The sequence below is a fragment of the Rhinolophus sinicus genome, chromosome 12 (genome assembly GCF_057876585.1).
Source record: "Rhinolophus sinicus isolate RSI-liver-muscle chromosome 12, RSI-T2T, whole genome shotgun sequence".
Lineage (NCBI taxonomy): Eukaryota > Metazoa > Chordata > Mammalia > Chiroptera > Rhinolophidae > Rhinolophus > Rhinolophus sinicus.
In genome coordinates this window covers 17,922,529-17,945,664 of record NC_142512.1, presented here as the reverse complement: position 1 = coordinate 17,945,664, position 23,136 = coordinate 17,922,529, and the positions used below count along the sequence as shown (strand labels likewise).

At 49.0% G+C, this 23,136-nt stretch overlaps 1 protein-coding gene across 16 annotated transcripts in view; it reads left to right on the top strand.

The window, feature by feature from the left end:
* RAP1GAP2 (RAP1 GTPase activating protein 2) overlaps positions 1–23,136 on the top strand; it is a 206,937-nt gene that overhangs the window by 56,211 nt on the left and 127,590 nt on the right. For 2 of the 16 annotated variants that reach the window (XM_088802008.1, XM_088802007.1), the window contains exon 1: positions 17,807–17,829. The exons of 10 other annotated variants lie outside the window; for them this stretch is intronic. In XM_088802008.1, coding sequence (XP_088658134.1) covers positions 17,822–17,829 — 8 coding nt within the window. In that variant the 5' untranslated portion in view covers positions 17,807–17,821. Of the gene's footprint in view, positions 1–412; positions 526–13,056; positions 13,688–17,806; positions 17,830–23,136 lie in introns of those variants that run through there. 4 more of the 16 variants (XM_019755484.3, XM_074320127.2, XM_074320124.2 and 1 more) reach the window with 4 other exon arrangements.

Below are 23,136 nucleotides of genomic sequence, written 5' to 3'. Positions count from 1 at the left end.
AATGGGGGAAGTAGACAGGAACAGAATAAAGAGCCTTTGTGGTCTCAGATAACGTCCAGTCTTGTGAAGGAAACAGGACATTGAGGTGATGGGGGTCAGGGCACGGAGGGGTGGGCTACTTTAGGTGGGTGGTCAGGAATAGCCTCTCCCTAGAAGTGACGAGGAGCCAGCCACGAGGATACCTGGGGGAAGAGCATTCCAGGCAGTGGGAACAGCACAAAGGCCTAGAGTCAGGAACAGACTTGGAAGGTGTGAAGATGAAGAAGAAGGAGCAGGGGATAGGATGGGAGTTTGGTGGGCACGTCCTGGGTGGTGGGCAAGATGGGAACACGGGCAGTTCTCCCTCTACGCCAGCAGGTGGCGCTGTTAGCCCAGGACTGCCCTCTCTGGGATGTGGCCAGGCCGGCAAGGGGCGGGGAGAGTAGGTGCCTTGACCTCAGGTTTGTAACTGAGGAATGTGTGCTCCTGCCTCTGGGGAGATGACATGCACGCTCCTGGGAGCCACGGCCAGCGCCAGAAGAGCAGGTGACGATTTCTGAACCGTTCTGCTCCCTCTGCTGTGTCGTTTTCAGTGTTTCTTTGCTCATCTCCCCTCCCGCGGTGATTGTTCCCTCCCTGTTTCTGGGTATCTGCGTCTTTCCCCTCTCTTTGCTTTTCAGTCTTGCTCTCTCTCTCGGTCTCTGTTCCTCCCCTCTCCCGTTGCTCCCTAGCGCAGCTGCTTCCTGTCTCAAAGATTAATTACTTTCTCTCCTGATGTAGCTTAGATGGAGGGCATGGTGAGTTAGAGTCAGGAAGATAGTTTCTTATCTCTGTTGCCTCCCCCTCCTTCCGGGGGCTTCTCCATGAAAGGCCAGGGCTCTCGTAGTGACCCCCATCAGCAGAGAATGCCGCCAGGGACCCCTCACTCCATGACCCCTTGAGTCTGCCTCCCAGTGCCATGTCCTGCAGCCGGGGCTTCAGCTAGTCCCTGACAGTGGGAACTAGGGCTTTAACTGAGAAAGGAGAACTGGACAGCAAAACAGATGGCATGAAACAGCAGAAGAGCTCCGCGTAGGGTCTGTTAAGAAAGGGTCAGTTTAACTGACAAAGATAAAGCATCTACTCCACCCTACATTTAGGCCAGGCCCTTTGAATGATTTCTACATGGAGACTGACTGGCTGCAGCCTGGTGTTGACCTCCTGGCTATTATCTGTCAGGGTTAAGGCTGTTGGGTGAACACAGTGGTTAAGAGCTTGGTCTCTTAAAGCCTCCTGCCAGGGGGGAAGTCTCTTGTGTTCAGTAACGCCAGTCTCTTCCTACGGTCTACTCCCCAGAGTAGCCACTGTTCAGAGTTTGGTACATATTTTTCTAGATATTTAAAAAATATTTTTACATGCGTCTTAAGTAACTACAGATGTCCTTACGTGCAGACTTAGCCCATTCCTTCTAATCATCGTATAATAGCGGGCTTATGAATATATCCCACCTACTTGTCTGTTTCTCTTCTAGATGGTAGTTTCTGGTACTTTTTTACTTTTACAGAAAATGCCTCCGTGAACATTCTCAGACTTGTCTCTATACACACATGCGTGCATTTGTCTAGACTTGAGTAAATCTTAGAGGTGATATTGTTGGGTGATTGGGTAGGTGACTTTTTATTTTAATAATGCTGCTAACTTGCCCTCCTGTTTCTACACCCACCACTAGTAGGCGTGTACATTTTGCCAGTCTGTTGAGTGAAACATCCTATCTGTGTTGTGACTGCATTTCTCTGGTTTCTCCGTTTCTGAGTTTCCCCAGCTGTGCGTTGCCTGCCACACCCTTTGCCCAATCTATTAGCACAGTCCCCTGGAAGTCAGTGGACTGTTGCTCTCTGAAGTTCCTGTATCCGCCTGGGATCTTTGCATGATGGTCTTTGCAGGATGGCCAAGAATATCCTCAACCTCTCCCTTTTCAGAAGCCCCAAGAATCCAGAGAGCTTTATTGACAGGAGGGCTGACCCACAAGTTGATTGTGAGACTGAATACACTGACTTCTTCAGTCAGGTGGAGAGGGGTTGACCTTGGCTTTTCATCCTTTCACAGTTATTAAGTCCTAGGCTCTGCCAGGATATTCCCTCGGGGAAGCCACAGCTTGGAGCCCAAATGCATTTCCTTTGCTGATTGACTGAGAGGCCAATACTTACTGGGCTAGTCCAGGGGAGTTGTCTGTCAATCTCAAACCCAAGTGCAAGTTCTAAGGGTTGGGTCCCCTGAGAGACCTGAAATGGGCAATTGGGTGGGAAAGGGGTGACCTTGGAGACAGTTTCTGTCACTTACAGTCACATCCTTAGAAAGGACCTTAGGCTAGAAAGGACCATCTCATCTAAGTCTCTGCCTTTAGTTCTTAGCTCCTTCTCTGTACCGCCCCGCCTACCCACATGCTTGTACTGTGCCCCTTAGACACTTCAGCCCTCATTTCACAGCTGAGCAAACAGACTTGGAAAGGGGCGTACAGATAATGAGAGAACAGGTCTGTTCCAGAAGCTGGTTCTGCTGGCCCTGACCCAGTGCTCTTTGCACACCAGTCTGCTGTGTCACAGAATACATGCACGCGTGTGCACACATAAGGTCACTCGCCAGACATGTACCCATGTGCATGTGCAGATTTGAGGGCAGGTATAGGCAAGGGTGGTGTGTTTTTTTTTCAACTTTTTATTTTGTAAATTACTAACATGCAAAAATGAGAAAAATAGTGCAATGAGCACCTGTATTCACTCAGCCTCATTAACATTTGCCACAGTTGATCTTTCTCTGTATAATGATGATAAAATAAGGTAGTTGCTGGCATTGTAATACTTCATACCTAAATCCTTCAGCAGGTGTTTCCCCAAATAATGTCATTTTCTGACATAACCACAGTACTATTATCACACATAAAAAAATTAGTATTAATTTAATACTATTACTTAATATACATTCCATATTCAAACGTTCCCCAAATATAAATATGGATTGTATATTAGATTATATTACTGACTTATTATTAATGGTCACTCATCGCACTTGGTTGTCACATCTTGTTAGTCTCTTTAAATATAGAACAGCAGACCTGGCAAAGTTGTTTTGTAGAATGTACCACAATTTGGATTTGTCTGAATGTTCCCTTTTTCTTCTTCAGTGTTTTCCTTGAATAGTCCTTGATTTTACTGAATAAAGATGAAAATGAGTGACCTACATGCTGACAGCAGTGAGGAAGGGAGCAATTCCTTTTTTATTTGCAGGGTCAGATTTGTGTCATCCTGCCTTCCCTTGAGTAGGGTCGAGGGGACTGTCCCCAAGCCTCACTCCTGGGGTGCACTGGTACATCGGAGTCTGTTTGGTGTTGGGGAAGCTCCTCCTGGGAAGGCTTCTCCGTAGCCCACTTTGGGGGATGCTCCCTTGCGTGAAGGAGTGATGGAGCCTTTTTACTTGCCTAAAGCTGCTGTTTTGCTACTTCATGTGTTTCCTTGAAGATAGAGATATGGTATATTAATTATCTGGACTGCTAGTGACAGGAATTTAATTCAAAAGAGCTTAAGAAAAAAAAAGACACGAAAAGAAAAACAAATCCAAGAAAACTCTTACAAGTGATACATTTAAGAAAAGTAGCTTCAGGTATGGCTGGATCCAGGTGGGTCAGAAAATGTCATCAGACAATCTGTTCCTACCTCTTGGCTCTGCTTTCCTCTGCATTCACTTCATTCACAGGCAACTCGCCTTTCCTAAGACAGCTACTGACTTTGGAAACCTGAGGGAGGAGTAAGCTTCTTCTTTCTATGGTGCCAGCAAAAATTCAGGTGTACCTTCTGTTTGGACCAACTAGGTTTATATGCCCATCCCTGAAGCAATCACTGCAGCCTGGTGAATAGAGTGCATGGATTGGCCAGGCCTGGGCCATGTATCCACCCTAGAGCTCAGGATGGGTAGGTCGTGAGAAGGACAGTCCCACCTGAACCGCAAAACTCAACCATGGTGTCAGGGTATTCCCCAAGGGAAAATCAAGGTCTGTCAACCAGAAGAAGGGGCCTGGGTGCTGAGCTTGCAGAAAAGCAGACTCCACTTCCTCTGGTGACGGGCATGGTGAGCTTCCATTGACTGAGTCATCTCCTCATCTCCTGGGGTCTCTAGTCCTCTTCCTTTTGGATTTTGTGGGATTCTGTGTCTATGGGGACCATTTGTATCTGAGTCCCAGTTCTGCTTCTTAGTAGCTGTGTGATCCTGGACAGAAGATTTAACCTCTCTGAGTCTCAGTTTACTCATCTAGCAAATGGGGATGATATTAATATTCCTTCCTTACAGAGCTGTGAGTTTCCAATGGAGTAATAGGTGTGAAAGTGCTTGCAACTGTAAAATGCTGTTCCAAAGGGATGATGCTTATTACCGTCTGAGGAGATTCTTCTGCTTCAGGGTGAGCGGGGTTTGCCTTCAGAGCTGCCCCTCAGGCAGGTGGGGTAGTGGTCTACACCAGGCCATGGACCCCTCAGGATGGTGACCATAGAACAGGGCAGAGCACTGCCCACAAGGGGACCATCCGAGCCCTTTGCTCATTCTCTGAGCTTCCGATGAGGAGGAAAAGAAGGTGGAATACATGGTTTGGCACAGAGATTCCCAAGTGGGAACTGGGAAAGTGGCATTTGGTGGTATAAGGACATAACATTGCCGGACACTGATCCTCACAGAAAAAGCCATTCCATTAAAAAAAAGTTTTTTATTAGTTTCATGTGTACAAAACAATGTAATAGACATTTATCATTTATACCCCTCACTAAGTGATAACCCTCCTCCCCCAATCTTCTCCCCTCTGACATCACATACATCCGTTACAGTTCCACTGTCTCTATTCCTTATGCTGTGCTCTACATCCTGTGAATATCTATATCTATATCTATATCTATATCTATATCTATATCTATATCTATATATATAAAATTGCAGTTGACATTCATTATTGTTCAGCTTCAGCTTCAGGTGTACAGTGCAGTGATCAGGCATCTACATCATCCCTGAGGTGGTCTCCCTAATGAGACAAGTGTCCATCGGATACCTTACAAAATCTTTACAACATTATTGATTATATTCCCCAAACTGACTTTCGTATCCCTGTGGCGATCTTGTGGTTACCGATTGTGCTTTCTAATCCCCTCACCTTCTTTCTCATCCCATCCTCGCTCCCATCTATCAACCTTCAGTTTTTCCTCTATGTCTCTGAGACTGTCAATACTCTTTCACTGCTCCTCACAACCTCAGGAGAACATCTCAGTCAGGTGCTAACATGTCTTTAACACCTCTACACCACGGGCTAATAATCCTAACTAATAGGGAGACTGCATCTTGGGCTCAGGACCTTGGGCAGGCAACAGTGTCTAGCTAGCTAGCTGGAATGTAATAACATTATTTAACTTTCATTATATTTACTTTTGGAAAGGTAGACAAATTTTTAGGGCAGTTTTAGATTTGCAGATAAACTGAGATGATAGTACAGAGAGTTCCCATATAACCCGTAACCCAGTTTCCTCTGTTGTTATTTTAATGTCTTGATTAGTGTGGTACATTCGCTATGATTAATGAACCAATATTGATATATTATTATTAACTAAAGTTCATAGTTTTTTTTTCAGATTTTCTTAGTTTTTTTTCTAATGTCCATTTTCTGTTCTAGGATCCCTTCTGGATACCACATTACACTTAGTTTTCATGTCTTCTTAGGGTCCTCTGGGCTGGGGCAGTTTCTCAGACTTTGCTCGTTTTGATGACCTTGACAGTTTTCAGGCGCACAGATCAGGTAGATCATACGATGTCCCTCAATTGGGACTTGTCTGATGTTTCTCTCACGGTTAGGGCCACATGAAGGTCACGGCTGGCTTTACCTGGAGACGGTCTTATAACACCTTCTCCACGTCTCCTCTGCCATGACAGGCTTGATGGATGGTGTTCACACGAAGCTGACTGCTGAGTCCAACTCCCCATAACCTTGAAACTGCTCTAATGTATTAAGGAGAAGTGAATAATTGGGAAACTTTGGTCACTGTGACCCATCATTTGTGACCCATGCCACTCCTGTCCTGCTTTGTGATTATGAATGTGTGTGTGTGTGTGTGTGTGTGGGGGTGTGTGTGTGTGGGAGGACAGCGGGGATATTGGGGGCAGGGGAGAGAATGGACGGAGCAGTTTGGAGCCTTGGGGTTAGAGGAAAATGGGTTTAGCTTTTGAAGATGCTTGGGACTTGGGGAGGGGTAAGATAGTGGGAACTAAGTGGGGTTTTCCCTAAGGGTGGAGGGGAGTTGCTCACCAAAAGAGAGCTTAGGTGACAACAGGAGTGATGCAGGCAAGACAGCTGGAAGAACTTTCCTGATAGAAAGGGCAGAAAAGCAGGCCTGGTGTGAAGCTCGCGACTTGCAGACACACAGCTGCTCAGCGGGAGGCTCAGAGCTGGGGAGTCTGTGTCCACAAGGAAGATAAGCTTTGTGTTTGCCAATGAGGCTAAAAGGACTTAATGTCAGGGTGCGAAAGAGCCATTAACACACCAAAGAGTCCAGAGTCCGTAGTGAAGGAAAATCCTCGCCGCTAAGCCAGAAGGCTTTGATTCAGCCCACCACTAGGAGCAATTTCCTCTGGAAAGGAGTATCCAACCCAGAATTCTTTAGGGACCCAGAGAAACGAGATTAGTTAAGACAACAGAAAAAAAAAAAAAAGAATTTATCTGGAATCAGCTAGATGGGGCTCCAACTCATGAATGTTCTGGTTGACCAGGCTTGGTAACACACACACACACACACACACACACACAGGCCAGCTGCCTTCTCCTCTCCTATGGTGAAGCCCTGGGGAATGCAAACACTGCACTACCACCTAAGCCCTGCTTCGCACAGTGGGTGTCTGTGTGTCTGTGTGTCAATAAACACTCTGCTCAGACACAGCGGCACCTCAGTCTTTCTCAAAACTTTTGCCCGCAGCAAACATATACAAGTCAGGAGGAAAAATGGGGAGCCAAAGAGAGGTTCTACAGCTGGGGTCAGAAAGCCCCCCAGCGGCTCCCTCTGATTTTTGTCAAGCTCGGTTATTTGGTTTCCCAGTGAGGGGTCATTGTGAGCAAGAACTTAAAATAGAGAGAAAGGCCACTTAAACAAGTATATGCCAATTGCTTTCACATGCATTCTCCTTTAATTAATGATAATATCTACCTTTTTATTTATTTACAAAATTAATATGTAGTCCTTATAAATTTGTGAATAGAAGAAAAATACAAAGACAGCAATAAAAATCATAATTCCGGGAAGAATCGCTATTAACCTTTTCTTATACTATGAGCATTTCTTTCTTTCCTTCCTTCCTTCCTTCCTTCCTTCCTTCCTTCCTTCCTTCCTTCCTTCCTTCCTTCCTTCCTTCCTTCCTTCCTTATGGAAAATGTCCAGCACATACAAAGTAAATAGAATCGTATAATGAAACCCCTGCACAATTATCAACATTCTGTCGTTCTTGTTTCATCTATATCTCTACTCACTCCACTTCCTACTTTATTATTATTACTATTATTAATTTCAGTTCTTTGTTGAGGTAAAATTCACCTGTGTTGAAATGCCCATATCTTAATTATACATTTTGGACAAATGCGTCTCACCACCCTATCCTGACATAGACCATTTCTATCCATCTTTCCACAAAACACCCACCCCCAGAGGCAGCCACTGTTTTCATTTTTTGTACTTTAGATTGTCTGTTTTAGAACTTTGTTTAAATGAAATCATATAGTATATATATTTTACATCTGGTTACTTTCACTCAACATAATATTTCTGAAATTCATCATGCTGTTGTTTGTATCAGTATTTTGTTTCTTTTTATTGCAGTGTGGCATTTCATAGTGTAGATATACTGCAGTTGGTTGATAGGCTGTCTGTTTTGAATAAATCTATGAACATTTTCCTACAAGTCTTTGGATGGACCATGCATACTTATTTAATCCTTGCAAGAATCTTGGGAACATGGCACTGTTGTTACCCCCACTTTACAAATGGCAAAACTCAAGCTCAGAGAAGTTCAATTTCTAGCCCAAGGCCACACAGATAGTAAAAGCTGGAGATGGGATTCTAGCCCAGGTTTGTCTGACTGCAGGGTCTTTTAGTTTTTATTCCCACACTGTGGAATCTTTGCATCACTGCTGATTGAAATCATTAAGTGCAGGGACAAATGTGTCCTCGCCTTAATGGCCTGTGAGTCCATACCTGAGTGTTGGCTCGGTAGAGTAGGGGATATTGATAATAATGGCTCTGAGTCACCAAGAAAAGGCTACATTAAACCTGTCTTTAAAAAGGACAAAAATATGGAAGACATTGTCGAGAGGTTTTTTAGTCAAGGTCATTACCATCAAAGCAAGCAAGCAAGCAAACAAAAGTTTTGCTACTCAAAGTTCTGTTGTCTGGAAATCTCACTTAAGTGTAATGCATCATCTCCCGAGGAAGCCAGGCACAGAAGGCATTACTTGGTATATAAAATAGTATATAAATAATACATGTATAAGAAACCATTCTGTTTTTCTGTAGAGCCAAACAGAATAGATTTTTGGAAAGTCTGCTGGTTCTTGCTTTGAAAGATGTTGCTAAGCAATGTTGCTAATATTATGGAAAGACATCTTCCCTCCCCTCTTTTCCACTCAGCCCCAGAAACCCTAGAGCTGGAAGTGTCTTTGGTGGCAGCAGCAGCTGGGGCGGTCTGGTAATCAGTGAGGTGGGGGCCAGGGGACCCTGGGTGTGAGAGGACCATGTTGTAGGCCACCAGCCCTCTGCCTCATTGGCTCCTGATTCTTTGCAGTGACCCCTGGGCAGCCTCCATGCAAAATTCACTTTTTCATGTTCATCAGAAATTTCACACTCAGAAGAATCCTTTTAAATGTTTCTACTGTGGGGAAAATTATGGTCATGCTGCTTAGATGCATGGAGTCAAAATTCCATAAATGAACCAAAAAGAAATATTTTAAATACCTTCAGTAACCCAAGAAATAGATGAAGAACTCCTTTCTTTCTCCTCCTGCCCCGTTTTTAACCCCTGAATGGGAAAGCAGCAAAATTCTGATGGACATCATGCATTACAGACTCAGGGTACCAAATGATGTGCAGCCCATGGGTGGGGTCTGTGGGTTGCCTCGGGGCATGGCTTCCTTTCCCCAGAGCTCGGAAATGCCGCACAAGTCACCAAGATCTGTTTCCAAAAGCTGAGCCAATTTCTCGCCAGAACTTCAGTATGATATGTGTGGCTCCAGGAAAGTACAGCTAAGCTGCGGTTCCCAAGCGTGGCTTTTAGGCCTCCCAGCCTGGCCTGGGTATGGCCTGTAGTTGTCAGTGAAGGACCCTGTTGTGGTGGGATGGACACTTTTGGGGTGGTCGTGGGTTCTTGAAGGGAGATGAGGAGCTGGGAGAAGAGCCAAGGTGTTGGCAAAGTCTCTCTCTCTCTCTCTCTCTCATCAAAACAGAAACTACTTCCTTACCTCAAATGACTTTCTCCATCTTTCCCTTATCCACCCCCTTCCTCTCTCTCGCTCCTTCCCTCCCTGTCCTCTCTCTCCCCCTTTCCTTTCTCCTTTTCTCAAATGGTGGTATCCCAGAGCCGTAACTGTAATGTGGCCCAGCAGGGGGCGCTGATGTACCAGCCAAGCATGAATGTCAGGCTTTTTTAAACCAGCACAGGTGTGTGTGCCCCGCACAAGTGAGAGGTGAGGGAGGTTTCTGAGTGATTTCTCCCAGTTGGTGTGTGTATGGATTTGCCCCCAAGGCATAAGAGAATGGGGGTGCCTGCCTCTCTTGAACAGGTCTAAAGCTGTTTGTTTGCAGCTCTTGAATTGCTCCCAAGCTTTTGTGATGCACGGGTTGGCTGGGGGCGCTGTCTCTGCAGAAGGGGCGGGGCAAGGAAGGCATCTGAAGAAATCTGGTTTTCCTAAAGGGCCCCACCCCGTGGCTCCACAGCCCCTCTTGCTGCACATCTACTCCCAAACCTAGCCAAGAACTGTTGCAGTCATTTTGCAAAGCAGTGGAGGCCGTGGGAGTCGGAGGTGGCGTGGGACGAGGGAGTACTGGCTCCACGCTCTCTGGGAGACCTCCGGGAGGCTCTGGCAGCGAGGCTGATTCCCAGTTTCACACGGACGGGCCTCCTGGAGCGGCTTCACAGGCACAGAAGGCCCTTTTCTTCAGGACCAAGCATGCGTGTCTGTCTGTCTCACTCCGCTGGCCCCTTAGGACGGGACTGTGCAGCTGTCTGCCCTGTGTTCATGATTAACTTCCCTGTCCCCCTCCGCCTCAACTCCCACCCAGGCCCCCGAGCCTTTGAGTTTCCCCAGATTGGGGCAGAGACTCAGGTTGGCAGCTGCCTGGCACTTTGTTCCCAGGGACTGTGGACTTGGGGGAGGGAGGGCTGAAACGGGCCTTTCAGGTCCTGTGACCTGCGACCCTGCTGGGGATAAGCTGCTAGGTGGATTGGGATCTGGGAGAAGACCCTTCTCTGACCTCTGCCGCCCTCAGCACCCTCGCTCCCTGTGGTCTTGATGTGTCCTGCCATCTCTGTCGACCTCAAAGTGCCACATGGATGTGGCCTTAGAAGACCTTTGAGTCACTAATGTGCAAATTGTTCCCTTTGGGTTCTTTTTCAAACTTTGTGATTTCTTCAAGGACAGTGTCTACCTTTGGTGCAAGTGTGTAGCTAACACCTAAAACTTGTCTATTTTTCTCTTTTAACCAGGGCCCTTCAGGCTCAGAGCCTTCATCAGGCAACAATATTTAGCTAAAATTTAATAAATTGGTATTTGTTTTCATGGTGTGAATGACGAATGATACTGGATTTTAATTTAGGATAACAATGTTTTCTTTTAAAATTAATTAAGTAAAAAAGTGAGTTGATTTCATTAAAGCAAAACAATGAGTTAATAACCGAGTAGTATGGTATTAAAACAAAAACTTGTGGAGGGAATATGTGAATGAGGTGATTTTGGGGAACAGTGGCTGGGTCACATTGCACAAGCTTGGCTGGGATCGTTTTGTGGTTTCGTGTGTGTTAAGTCCTGTTTGTTCTGGGCAAGAGCGGTGATCTTCCATTTCTCTCTTATCCTAGTCTCTTGCACAAAGCTGGACGCATCCTGAATGTTTAATACATGTTGGTGGAGTGGGCAAATCTGGCATAGACGGCCATTACATTTTCTGCCCTGGATGGGTTCCCTTATGCTGTGATGTTTCCTGTGCAGGGTGTGGGCAGAAGGAAAGGCTCTCCAGGAAACTTCTCCCTATTAGGACCCCTAGGAATCAGACCAGGTTATGGCCTTTGGGCACATCCTTGTGTTTTCCGTCACATTAGGGCTGGAATCAATCATGGTAGCAGAGGAGCTGAGAGGGCCTGGAATCCCACCCAGAATAACAATGAATAAAATTACCTGCTTGGTGAAAGACATTTTTGCCTTCATCCCAAGGCCCTGTTGCCCACTGATGCACTTGATCTAAAGCATCTCCCAGGCAGTGGGGGATGGGTGGGGACCACCTACACTCACCCACCTGGGAGGGAGTCAGGCCTTGCCCTGAGACAAGCAGCTTACCCTTGTGTATAGATAAAATACACCCCCTGTTGGGCTAGATCTATGGCCTGTGTGCGCCCACCATCCTCCCTGGAGTCTGGCTGAAGTAGTCCTTCAGCCAACCTGTCAGTTCTGTGTACTGCTGGAGGCAGGAGAAGCCGGGGCTGTATGTGCTGTGCTCTGCCCTCTTCCCTACCGAGGACACTCATTGCCCCATTCTTTTTCCAGGGTGGTTCTCAGGGCACTACTGGTGTAGTCCTTGCAGCTGGCCTAGCTTCAGTCCCACGGATGGGGCCTGGGTCACTCACTCTCGGGCTATAAATAGATGTCCATCGGGATATTTGTGATCCCCACCATCCAGGCAGGCTCAGGGGGGCTGAGGCCATTGCTAATGGATGCTTCATAAATAAACCAGGCACATTTTGGCTCCACTCTGGTGCTCCCTCTCCTCTATTCCAACGCCAATGCCAGCAAGAAACTATGCTCACAGGAGACGCAGGGTTGAGGACTCAGGCCCTTGAATTTATCTGCAGCCCCTGTACCCTCTCTAGCAAGGTCCCCTTTTCTGCCTGGATTTTATGTGCTTGCTTGAACACCAGACGGTATAAAAACCAAGGCAAATTGCCTCAGGGACCTCTTTGGCCCCAACAGGGCTGTTTCCAAAGATGGACTAATTGGCTTGTTTTAATTCCCTCCAGCCCTCTGCCCGATTCCCTTCCCTAGGGGGCTGGAAGGAGAAGCAAAGCCAGTAGTTTTGCAGGGATGGTTGGTGGGGGTGGTAGCAAGAGGGGGCTAGACTTCCAGGCAGCAAATGGAAGTGAGTGGGGCTTAGAAGCACCTGCGCTCTTAGCAGAGATCAGGCCATGCCCCTTTTCTCACCAGCCGGCTCGACTTCCGTGAGGATGAAGCTTGCACGCGGTGCGCAGGAGGGGAAGACCGAACGCGGGCTGTGTGCGGCGGCCAGCGCAACGGCCCGGGTGCTGGTGGGGTGGAGTGTTCCCTGCGTCTCCCTGGCAACATGGGATGCGAGGCCGAGGTGTAGCCGAAATTGATCATTGACCCTGTGTGTGTCTAACTCCCAGAGCCGGGAAAACAAACGTTAACAGGGAACTGACCCCCGCCCCCGTAGGCGCCCACGCTGGAGTGGACCCACCCACCCCCTCCGCACCACGATCCTTTCCCAGACTTGGGGAGAGAGAGAGGTAGTGTCCGGCAGAGTCAAAATGCCAGGGAGCCTCGGCCGGGGAAGGCGGGCGCTTGGCGCTGGGTGTCTCTCTCACTGTCCCACAGCATGGCCTTGAGGCCGGGAGGCCCGCGGCGGTGCCCGCAGGCGGAGGCAGTTTCGCTTGGACTGAGGACGCGCGGTGCTTGTTTTTTCTCTGTTTTAAAGACAGTGACAGCATCAGAGAAGTATCCCGGCGGGCCGGGCTGGGAAAGCGCGTCAGCCTCCTTTGCCCAGGGAGGGAGCCCGGCCCGGCCAGCAGGGGCGGGGGACGGGGAGCGCAGAGGAGGAGACCGAGAGGGGAGGCGAGAGTAGGGCGGAAGCCCAGGCGCGGGGCAGAGGGCGAAGGCGGGCGCCGAGCCCCAGGGAGCACTGAGCGCGAGCGGAGCGCCTCCCGGTGCTGGCGGCCGGGCCGCCAGTTCTCCTGCAGCCCGGGTGCCCGGGGCTGGGCACAGGAGGCGGGGCCAGGGCGGGGTCCCGGCGCGGGCGGCGCGTCTGAGCCGGAGCCCTCGAGCCACCCGTCCAGGCCGCGCCCGGAGCGAGCTTTGGAAATGCTCGCGCTCAGGGAGCGGACGCCGGCCGCCCCGCGGGCCCTGAGGAGACGCTGAAGGTCGCCGGGAAGTGAGCGCCCAGTCACCTGACCCCCGGGGCGCACCTAGGCGGGGCGGGGCCCATGCGAGGCGGGCAGCCGGGGGCCGGGGCGCGGGCGCAAGGGCCGGGAGCAGGCGGCGCGGAGCGCGCGGAGCCGGGCCGGCGGGGGCGCGCGGCGGGAGGGCGAGGGCGCGGCCGGGCACCGGCGGCCGCCTCGCCATGTCCCAGCCCGCGCGGAGGATGCATTCCCGAAAGGCGGGGATCCGCGCCGCCGTGGTGCTCATCGGACTCCTGCACAAATCCCGAAAACAGAATAAAGAGAAAAGGTAAAGCCTGGCAGCGCCACCTACCCCTCCCCTCCGCTCTCGTGCTAAAATCCCGTTTTATTTGGGGTCGACTTTTACAAAAGGGCGTGTGGCTCCGAGTGGGATGGGAAGAAGCCTCCATTCCAGGCGCCGTCGGGGGAGCGAGTTCGGAGCTTGGCCCCTGGCACTAGCTGTTAGGAGAAAGCCAAGGCAGGGCTTTGGCTGGGTCGGAGGGCGGCCGGGAGGGCCCTTAGGACTTCATCTCCAGCAGACGGGCACCAAGTCCTAAGCCCCCACTCTCGGCATTTGCGGATCGCGGCGTCCTTCCCGAAACCTGCAGCGCGGGGAGCATTGATCCGACCCGGGCGACAGTCCCTGGCTCAGCCCGAGTGGCTCAATGCACTGTGGATGCCATTTGCTTCTCTGCAACTTGGCTGATCCCTCGATGTGCCCGCCAGCCCGGGATCTGCTTGCTTTGCTCTTGGTTCAGGCAGGCAAGGAGCAAGTTTGGATGCTGCTTCAACCTCCACCCGCCCCTCCGTTCCCCCTTCCCCGTGTCTCTCTGTCTTTGGGTTTTTCTGTCTGTAACTCTTCACCTTTCTTGGGATTACTCTACTCTCCTGATTGTTTGCTCCTGGGTATTGAAAATCCTCGCTGCTGTTTCAGAGATCTGATCTGTAGGAGAAGAGGTATGGGGTTTTGGGTGGGCAGAGGAGCTTCTACGGCAGCTTCCTGGGCTCCAGCCCCCAGCTGCAGGCTTGATGTCCAGAAGATCGCAGGGAGCTGCCCACACAGGCTGGCACAGCCTCTCTCCTCTGCTAGAGCACAGGAGCCCCAAGCTTCCCAGCAACTGGGGGTCATGGGAGCTGACTGTCCACAGAGATGTTGTGGGGAGTTGGCCCTGCTGGGTCCTAATTTCCAGAGGAATTTTGGAGTGATTAGTGCTGTGCTCTGCATTAGATAAGAGCTAAGACTAGGGCAGGAGGGACAGAGACATCTGGCTGGTGACTGGTGGCCACTGGGCTTGCCCAGAGGTGGTGTGCCTGGGGTAGGTACTGGAGCACTTTGAGAAGCTGGCGTGGCTTGCCCCTGTGGTGTGGCTGTCTGACACCCCTCCCTCCCGCTTCCTATAATGTAGTGTAATTCAATGTTCCCCACGGCACAGGGTGAATCTCCACTAAAATGACTTAAGGTGGTTAAACATGAAATAACCTGAGTCACCTAGTAAGAAAGTTCTTTCCTTTTCAGTTGTCTACTAATCCTTGTGATTTCTTTAAGGGAAAAGTTTCTGGTTGGTGCTAGTCTGGCTTTAACGCCTTTTAAATACTGGCTTATCTCCTCCTTTTATAAGAAAGTGAGAGCAGACCTTTGGCTTAGGGCCTCTAATGGGGAACAGGAACAGTGCCTGCCTACCACTTAGGTTGTTTTTGTACTATTTATTTTTAGGATTCTCTCCTAGTTATGGCCAGGGGTACTGATTTTCCCCTTTGTAGTTGGTGGTGATAGAAAGCCTTACTCCAAGTTGAATGTATAACTCACAAGAGTGAGTCTCTGTAATAGAAATAGTAGTTATAGTACAAATGGTATAGAAAGTGGCAGGAATCCTGCAGGTGATCTAGGAATGGCTGGTGATGGGGACACAATCATGTAGCAAAAGAAGCTGCGTGCAGGACTCTGGAGCCCAGCGCTCCAGGTCTGGGCCCCATTCTTTCCTAGACTTTGATTCTTTTCCGTACTCTGCCCATCAGCATTTTATCGGTAAGGGTGGGATGAACAAGCCAGCCCTCTCAAGTCAGGAGGATATGGGATGGCTGTTCTGAGACAACCTGGGCCTATTCTGAGGAATGAGAAGGAAGACTTGCTTGATAGAAAGACAGGTGTATCAGAGCAGTGCCTGGCTCTGAGGATAGAATGTGTGGTGGGGGAATGTCCCTGTACCGGGAGCTAGTCCTGTCATGTGATAGTATAGATTTAATTTCCCTGAGCCTCAGTTTCTGTATCCACAGGGGTTGCAAGGCTCAAGTGAGATACTGGGGGGAAGATGCATCTGCAAGGTACAAAGGGCTGCATAAGGATGGAGAGGTTTTATCAGAACTGCTCCCATTCTCCTCTCTCTGGGCCTGTGCCCCTAGAAACCAAGGTGAGATGTCTGATGGTGACAGCCCCACTATTAGTCAAGACCAGCCATGCATGGCCCAGGAAGCAGCCAAGTAGGCATGGGCCTGGGTGGGTGGGAGCAATGAGGCACGGAAGGACGTGGACAAGGGACAGGAAGGGTTTGGTCTGAGTGAGAATGCTCCAGGCTCATGGCATCTCCACTTCCTCCTGGATGCACTGTGCTCTTCCCTGCAATGCAGCAGACATTGGTGACCCTCCCAGCTCCTGCCTTCATCCCATTCTGCTGTTCCTTCTGCCATCCTGATAGCTTTGGCCATGGACTTAACCTACCTAAGGAGAGAGAGGGATTGCTTTCATGTCGATGCTAAATGACCTTTGCTTCCCTTGATGTAATCTGGAGTTTCTTTTTCTCTAAGCATCTGAAATCAGTTCAGTGCACACTATTGACCCTTCCTCTGTGGGCACCAGCCATGGGGGGCCTGGAGCAGGCTGCAGCTGCCAACCTCTCTTAAGCACTCCCGTACTCCACGCTGGGTGTGAAATTTGCTGAGTTCCTCCTTCCTCCCACCTCTCATCAAAGGGTCAGGTCAGACTCAGGCCCCGTCTTTGTCCTTCCCTGAAGGCTTAATCCATCCATCGATCTTCCCTGTACCTCTAATTGACAGGCTTGTGGAGATAACACTCCTGGCTGTTGGCCATCAGGGATGAAATGGTCCCATGTGGCTTGCAGTGATGGCCCACGGTCCGTGTCATCTTTCTGCTCTCCTCCCAGGCCACATGGAAATATTGCATATTGGGGACAGGTAGGTGTGCCAGGCAGGATGGCAGTGACTCAGGTATCCCATATGGGCCCAGACCCAGGAGATGCCCAGGCATTCTTGGTAGGTCCTGAGAACTGTGCTCAAAGCTCCAGCCTTAGTTTGTCCTCTGGAGAAATGGGTGTAGTGCACATCTGCCTTCACATGACAACTCTGTACAGGAGCTGTGGGACAACCTGGGGATTCTGTTCTTTGTGACCATCCTCCAGGGATGCCATCACCTGGGATCTTGCAAAAATAATGTTGTGTTGGAGAGGGGATTGGAGTTGAGCCTGGTTTCAAGGAGGCACCTGAATGAAGCCTTCCTGGGAAACAGCTGTAATGGAGAGCTCCTTGAAAGTGCTTTGCTTTTCAGAGCCTGCTTTCTTATAGATGGGGCAGATCAGGGTGGCCCAGAGCACCCTCTCAGGAATGACGGGAATAAGTGGTGGGGGGAGCGGTACCCTCTGGAGAGAGGTCAATTAGCATACATGTAAAAGAAATCCAGTACTTACACAGGGTAGTTATTTTGGGTCAACTCCCACCATGGGGTTTATGAGGAGGAATGTATGAATTCACTCGTCATTCCGCAAATCACCAACAGTGGGCTCTGGAGGGCAGAAGAGTGAATCTGATGAATGTAATCTTTCCGTTGTGGGGTATATGTCTAGTGGGTTACTCCTGTGGAGATTATTAGAAAAAGCCCATCCCTAGCCCCGCCCTTTTAAAAACGTTTATTGCAGAAATTTTCAAGTGTGCACAAAAGGGGAGGGACTAGTGTAATACGATACCCAGTTTCAGCCATTATCAACTCATGGCCAATCTTGTTTCATTTATTTACCAACCCACTCCTCCACAAGATTATTTTGAAGTAAATCCCAGACATTATATCATTGCATTTTTAAATATTTCAGTATGCATCTTGAAGAATTATTCTAAAAAACACATTACCATTATTATATACTCTAATTAACACTAATTTCTTAATATTGTATTCAATCAGTGTTCAAATTTCCCCAACTATCTCATTAAAGTTTTCCCAAATTTTTTTGAGTCAGGATTCAAACAATCCAATGTGATTGGTGATATCTCTCTTTAGAAGTTTTCTCTTCCAACTCTTTTTTTTCCTTACAGTTTCTTTGTTGAAGAAACTGGATTGTTTTGTCTTCGGGAGTTTCCCACAGTCAGGATTTTGTGGATGGTGTCTTCTCCTGTCATTTAACATATTCTGCTGTCCCTTATGTTACCGTAAGTGGGTGTTTAGTTTTAGAGGCTCTGTAAGATTTGGGTTTGATTTTTTTTTTTTTTTTTTTTTTTGGCAAGACTGTGTTATTGGAGGTTGTCTAGTTGTCTGATTTTCTGATGTTGGCAGCCATTGATTGATTTGTCCTTAGAGTTTGAAGGCTGGTGTTAGGGAGGATATTTGTGTTCTGCCATGAGAGAGCCAGTGACAGCCCTATGAGCTGGGTGGATGTGGGGTGTGAGCCGGTGGGGTGTCCAGGAGCCCTGAGTCCCAGAGTTCCAGGGCTGTAAGGGGTACAAGGCAGGAGCGGGCAGATCCATTCCCTGGCTCCAGAACAGACAGCTGCTTGTTTCCTTCTTAGGACCTTGCTGGGTCCTGCCCTTTGGGGAAGGGCCTGTCACTCACTCTCTCTTGTCTGATGTTTGAATGCCCACCCTGTTGGCTGTCATTGCCTTAAAGAACAAACCCTTTAACCAGCTTCCCATTTTTAACCTCACTGAGAGTCTGAGGAGTTAAGGGACAGAGTTTATTCGATTCCTTTTGAGTCACTATTTTAATCTCCTATTTGGTGTACCCAACTTCTTGTCCCCCTTATCCGTTCTCCTTATGGTTCCCAGGGTGAAGTTTTTAAAAAGTCGTATAAAATCAAGTCTTTACTGCAGAAAGCTCTCCATAGGCTTTCCATTATACTTTAAATGAAATCCACATTCCACAGCTGGGCCTGCACCCCCTGCTTGGTTCTCTGCCCTTATCTCATACCATTTTCCCCCTCACTCATTGTGATCACTGTACCTCTGAAGCTGCAAAGACCTTCTTTCTGTTTCTGGACCATGCCAAGCTTGTTCCTGCCCCAGGCCCTTTACACATGCTATTTATGGTGATTCAATCGACTGCTGCTTCCTCGTCATTGGGCTCTCAAGTCAAATATCATCTCCTCCAAAAGGACTTGACCATCTAATCGAAGTAGCGCACTCCAGCCGTTATTATTTTACCCTGATTTATTTCCTCTGTGCTACCGATCATTATTATCCACCTTTTGTAGTAAACAGTTTATTGACTGTTCCATCCCCAAAATGTGAGCTGTCTGAGAGCAGGGACTTTCCCTTTTTCACCTCTGGGTCCCCATTGCCCAGAAGAGGAGGTGCTCAGTAAATATTTGCTGAATGAATGAAGGAATGAATAAACAAGACTCACTGATTCCTCCCCAGGTGAAATGTGCCCATTGCCTGTTATTCCTCTGAGTCCTTCTCTGCCTCTGCGTGGTTTGGGGACCCATAGATGTGAGGGTCCAGCCTCAGTCCTGACCATCCTAAGCTGGGTTTGGGCACCAGAGGTGTTCTGACTCTGGGTTCCTAGGTCTAGGGTCCTGGAGCTGCTGTCAGATAAGCAGATACAAAGCAGATCTCCTTCATTCATGCCAGAGAGGGGCCAGTGGGCCTCTGAATTAGTGAACAGTTGCTATTAGCGAATATATATATTTTTCTAAACGCAGCTTTATCTCTTTGGAGCCTGCGTGGTGCACAGATGGCTGGTTACCAGAATGTTGCCAAATCGAGGGCTTGCCAGGCCTGCTTGGTTAAACCAATGAAAATCACTTCTCTGCAAACGAAAGTGCTGAAGGGTTCAGGAAGTTTCTCAATCATTTTAAGCAGATGAGGCCCTCCTGACTTCCCACCCCCATCACACCCCACAAACTGAGTTTCTTGGCCTCTGGAATCCAGAAAAGTAATGAGGTAGGCAAGATGATGTCAGGTAGACAAGTGCTTTTCATTTTAATAGGTATTTTAAAAAATGAGCTCTGGCAAATGATACTGGTTTTCCATGTATGATAGTTACATAACATTTAAAAAAAGTAAATTTGTTTAAGTAAAAGATCGCAAGTCGATTTAAAGGAAAGAGTTAGGAAAAGCAATAGTCAGGTGGTACTTGGATTTGGGGAAAATTGGGAAGATGGTGAGGAAATACTTGTGGTTTAGGGAGAGTGGTTGGAAGGCGGGGGGTAGGGGGGCACATTTCTCATCTGTTAAAATGGACCTTATAAGCACCAATGTCCTGGGGTTGTTGAAAGTTGAATGGTGCTTTTCCAGGCTTACTGTTTGCTAGGCCCTGTGCTATCTGCATATCCGTGTTACTTTTACCAGGTACTATCTTTGTTTTCCAGCTGAGGGACAGAGGCTTGGAGGTCAGGACCATGCTGTTAGGCAGAATCAGAGGTGGAGGAGCAGGGATTTTTAACCCTGTCTGTTGAGGTCCAGAGGCCATGCTCTTAACTATTATATTACTTGGAACCCAGGATAATTACTTACTCAGTGCGTGGCTTCTGAGAAGCGCCTGATACATGCTGCTGCTGCTTTTTTTTATGAATGTATTGAATTGTAACTTATATATAGTAAGTGCGTCAATCTTGAGGGTACAGCTCCATGAATTTCCACATATGTATCCACTTGTGTAGACACCACCCAGATCAAGGTATAGAACTTTCCAGTGCTTTCTAGCTGGCTTCCTCATTGCCACTCCACAGTCTGGTTATAATCGCTGTGGAGTCAGGCCCATCGCCTTGTATCTGGGTGCCACCTTGGGAAGCCTCGACACCCGTGATCAAGGGAGGAGCACGTCTGGGATTTTGTGAATAGGATCTGTGAATGGAAAATTCGAGTTCAACCCTGAAGAGGATAGTGTTCAAGCATTCACGCCGATTTCTAGGGGTGAGTGAACTTGGTTTCACCTTTTCCTCTCCTTCCAGATACGCTGGGTGGGAACCTGGAGCGGATGCTGTGTTTTATTCATTGCCCTTGGAGCAAGGGTGGGTTGAAAAATTGTCACTTGCTTTTAAGCTTATCAGTTATGAACACTGTTTCGTGAAGGCTGGAACTCCAGCCAAGTCCTTCCCGGAGCCCTCTGGGGGTGGGCTGACCCTGCCAGGCCTCACGTTAGTCCACTTCTCCGAAGGCTGGAGGGAGCAGGCTCATTGATTAGAGCTGCCTCCTCCTCTGTCCTTCACCTCCTCCCCCTCTTTCTGTTTCTTTACTGTAAAGATCGTTACGGGGCACACTGAATGTGAGTGGTAGAATAAGGGCGCTGTGATTGTCCTAAGTGCTTGTAACGCGTAACGGCCCCCCAGCAAGGCACAGCTCTCACCTGATTTATAGGATAGACCCCAATAAGGGTGGAGGCAGGACTCCCCCACCCCCGTTTTTCACTGTCATGTGCTACGTTACTATGCTGTCCTATCTGCAGAGAGCGGGGATAGCAGCACCCCTGGCACCTGGGAGTTTGCAGTCTGAGGCAGAGGTTGCGTCGGCCCCTGCAGTTCCCCCAATCTTCATGAAGCCTCTGCTCTGCACCAGACGCTGTTCTAGGCACTGGGGATCCGGAGGAAACAGCACAGGAGCAAAGCCCTGTGCATTCTCCAGGGGCTTTGTGGGGCCCACATATGTGTTTTCCTTTTAAGTTGCTGTTTTAAAATCAGAAGGTTCCGTGTTACGAATCTATATTTCAGTCTTCTCTTGAGAAATCAGAAGCCAGGGCAACATGGACTGGGCCTGCTTTTCTGCAGGACGGCTGGTGCCCTCCTGCTCACCCATAGCACCCACACCTGGCCACACCTGAGCCCCTCACCCCGCCCCCGAGAGCATTGGATATACTGTGTGAGAAGCCGGTGTCTCAGCGTTGGGGCGCTCTAGGTGTAACTCACTGAATGGGGAGGGTGGAGGTTAGGTCTAGGTTTCCTCGGTTTGGGGCAGGTCCATTGTGATTGGAAATGAGGGGACAGGGCAGCCGGGCTGGGCTCCCTGCAGGAGCTGGGCTGAAGAATGACCACTGTTAATTTGCCGTTAGATGTTCCTCCTCCCTCACCCTCCCTAGTTACTCCCAAATGAAATAACAGAAGTACGGGAGGCTGTGTATTACAGTATAAAAACTTAGGAATCCCCACTGAAGGGGCAGGGATGGGAGCTTGTGTTGAGCTCCACTTTTGTTTAGCACTGGGCTGGTACCTCAGCCTCACTTATTTCATTCTCTGCACGTTGCTTATTATCGTCATCTCCATTTCTCGTAGAGGAGAAAGCGGAGGTTCAAAGGGGTGACATAGCCAGGGTCGCTCCGCTTGTACGGCAGAGCTGCAATTCACACCCAAATCTGTCTCCTCTTGTCCGTCTCGATGCCAAATTCTATGCCTTTTCTCCCATCACCAATTACATGGTGACCCTGGCTGGGTTACTTGACTTCTCTGCCCTTGACTTTCACTATCTGTGAGGTGGACGGTAAGGCTGTTTGGGTATATGAAATGCACATCAGGTGTAGAACATTCAAAACCGTGGTACTTAGCACATTCTCATTATTTTTTGGAGAAGGGACTGTGTGGGTCTCTTGGGCAGCTGGGCTTCTTTTGACACCTAGGCCTGAGCTGGGGTGGGGGGTGGGGGAGCCTAGAGTGGGGGGAATGGTCTGTCCTGCCAGGCTGCCGATAAACAGAGGTCTCCTGGCTGCAGTCCTCATTCATTAGAACAGACATTCCCGCTTCTCTGTGAGAACGAGTAGCAGGTCCGGCCTGGAGCCTGGGTTACCCGTGCCATCTGTATTTTAATAGAACATTTATTTTAATAAGATATTTCACCTGAGCTGCAAAGGCAGAAGCAGCGTATCAATCAAGAGGTGACTGAAATAGGCTGCCTAGATCTGCAAAGGTGCCAGGAAGGACTTTTGAGTGTGACATCAACAAATGCTGCTTTCTGATCACCGAGAAGGTCCCCCAAGGGCACAGCCATGGATGCAAGCCTTGGCTCAAGTAATGGGAACAGGGACACCTGGCTTCCACATCTCAGTTCTTCTGGCCTCCCTGGACCCCCCCCCCCCCTCCACTTGCAGGAAATTGCTGTCTCCTCCCCCTCCCAGCATGTGCCCTCTCTTTCTCCTCCATAAATGCAAATGTAGGCAGCAGTCCTGCATATAAAAGGGTTGTGTTCCTAACATTCATTCCTAGCTGTTTTAATTCACTTCCATCAATATTTGTGGAGTGCCAGCTGTGTACCAGGCACTAGACAACAGGGTCCAGGGCGAGAATGAGACACTCTCCTTGCCTCATGCAGCCTATGCTCCAGAAGGAGAGCCCAGACATGGAATGTGACCCCAACACAGAAGAGGATGGTGTCGGAGAAGAGGTGCCAGGTGCTGGTTGTCAAAAGAGAGGAGGGACCACCCAAGGCTCCCTTTTTCCTGAATCCATCCTGAAAGTTGAGACAGTCAGACATGTGACTGTGCTGGACTTCATTTGGGAGGACAGCCTGGCCTTGCTCAGGGTTGGCCCTTGGCTC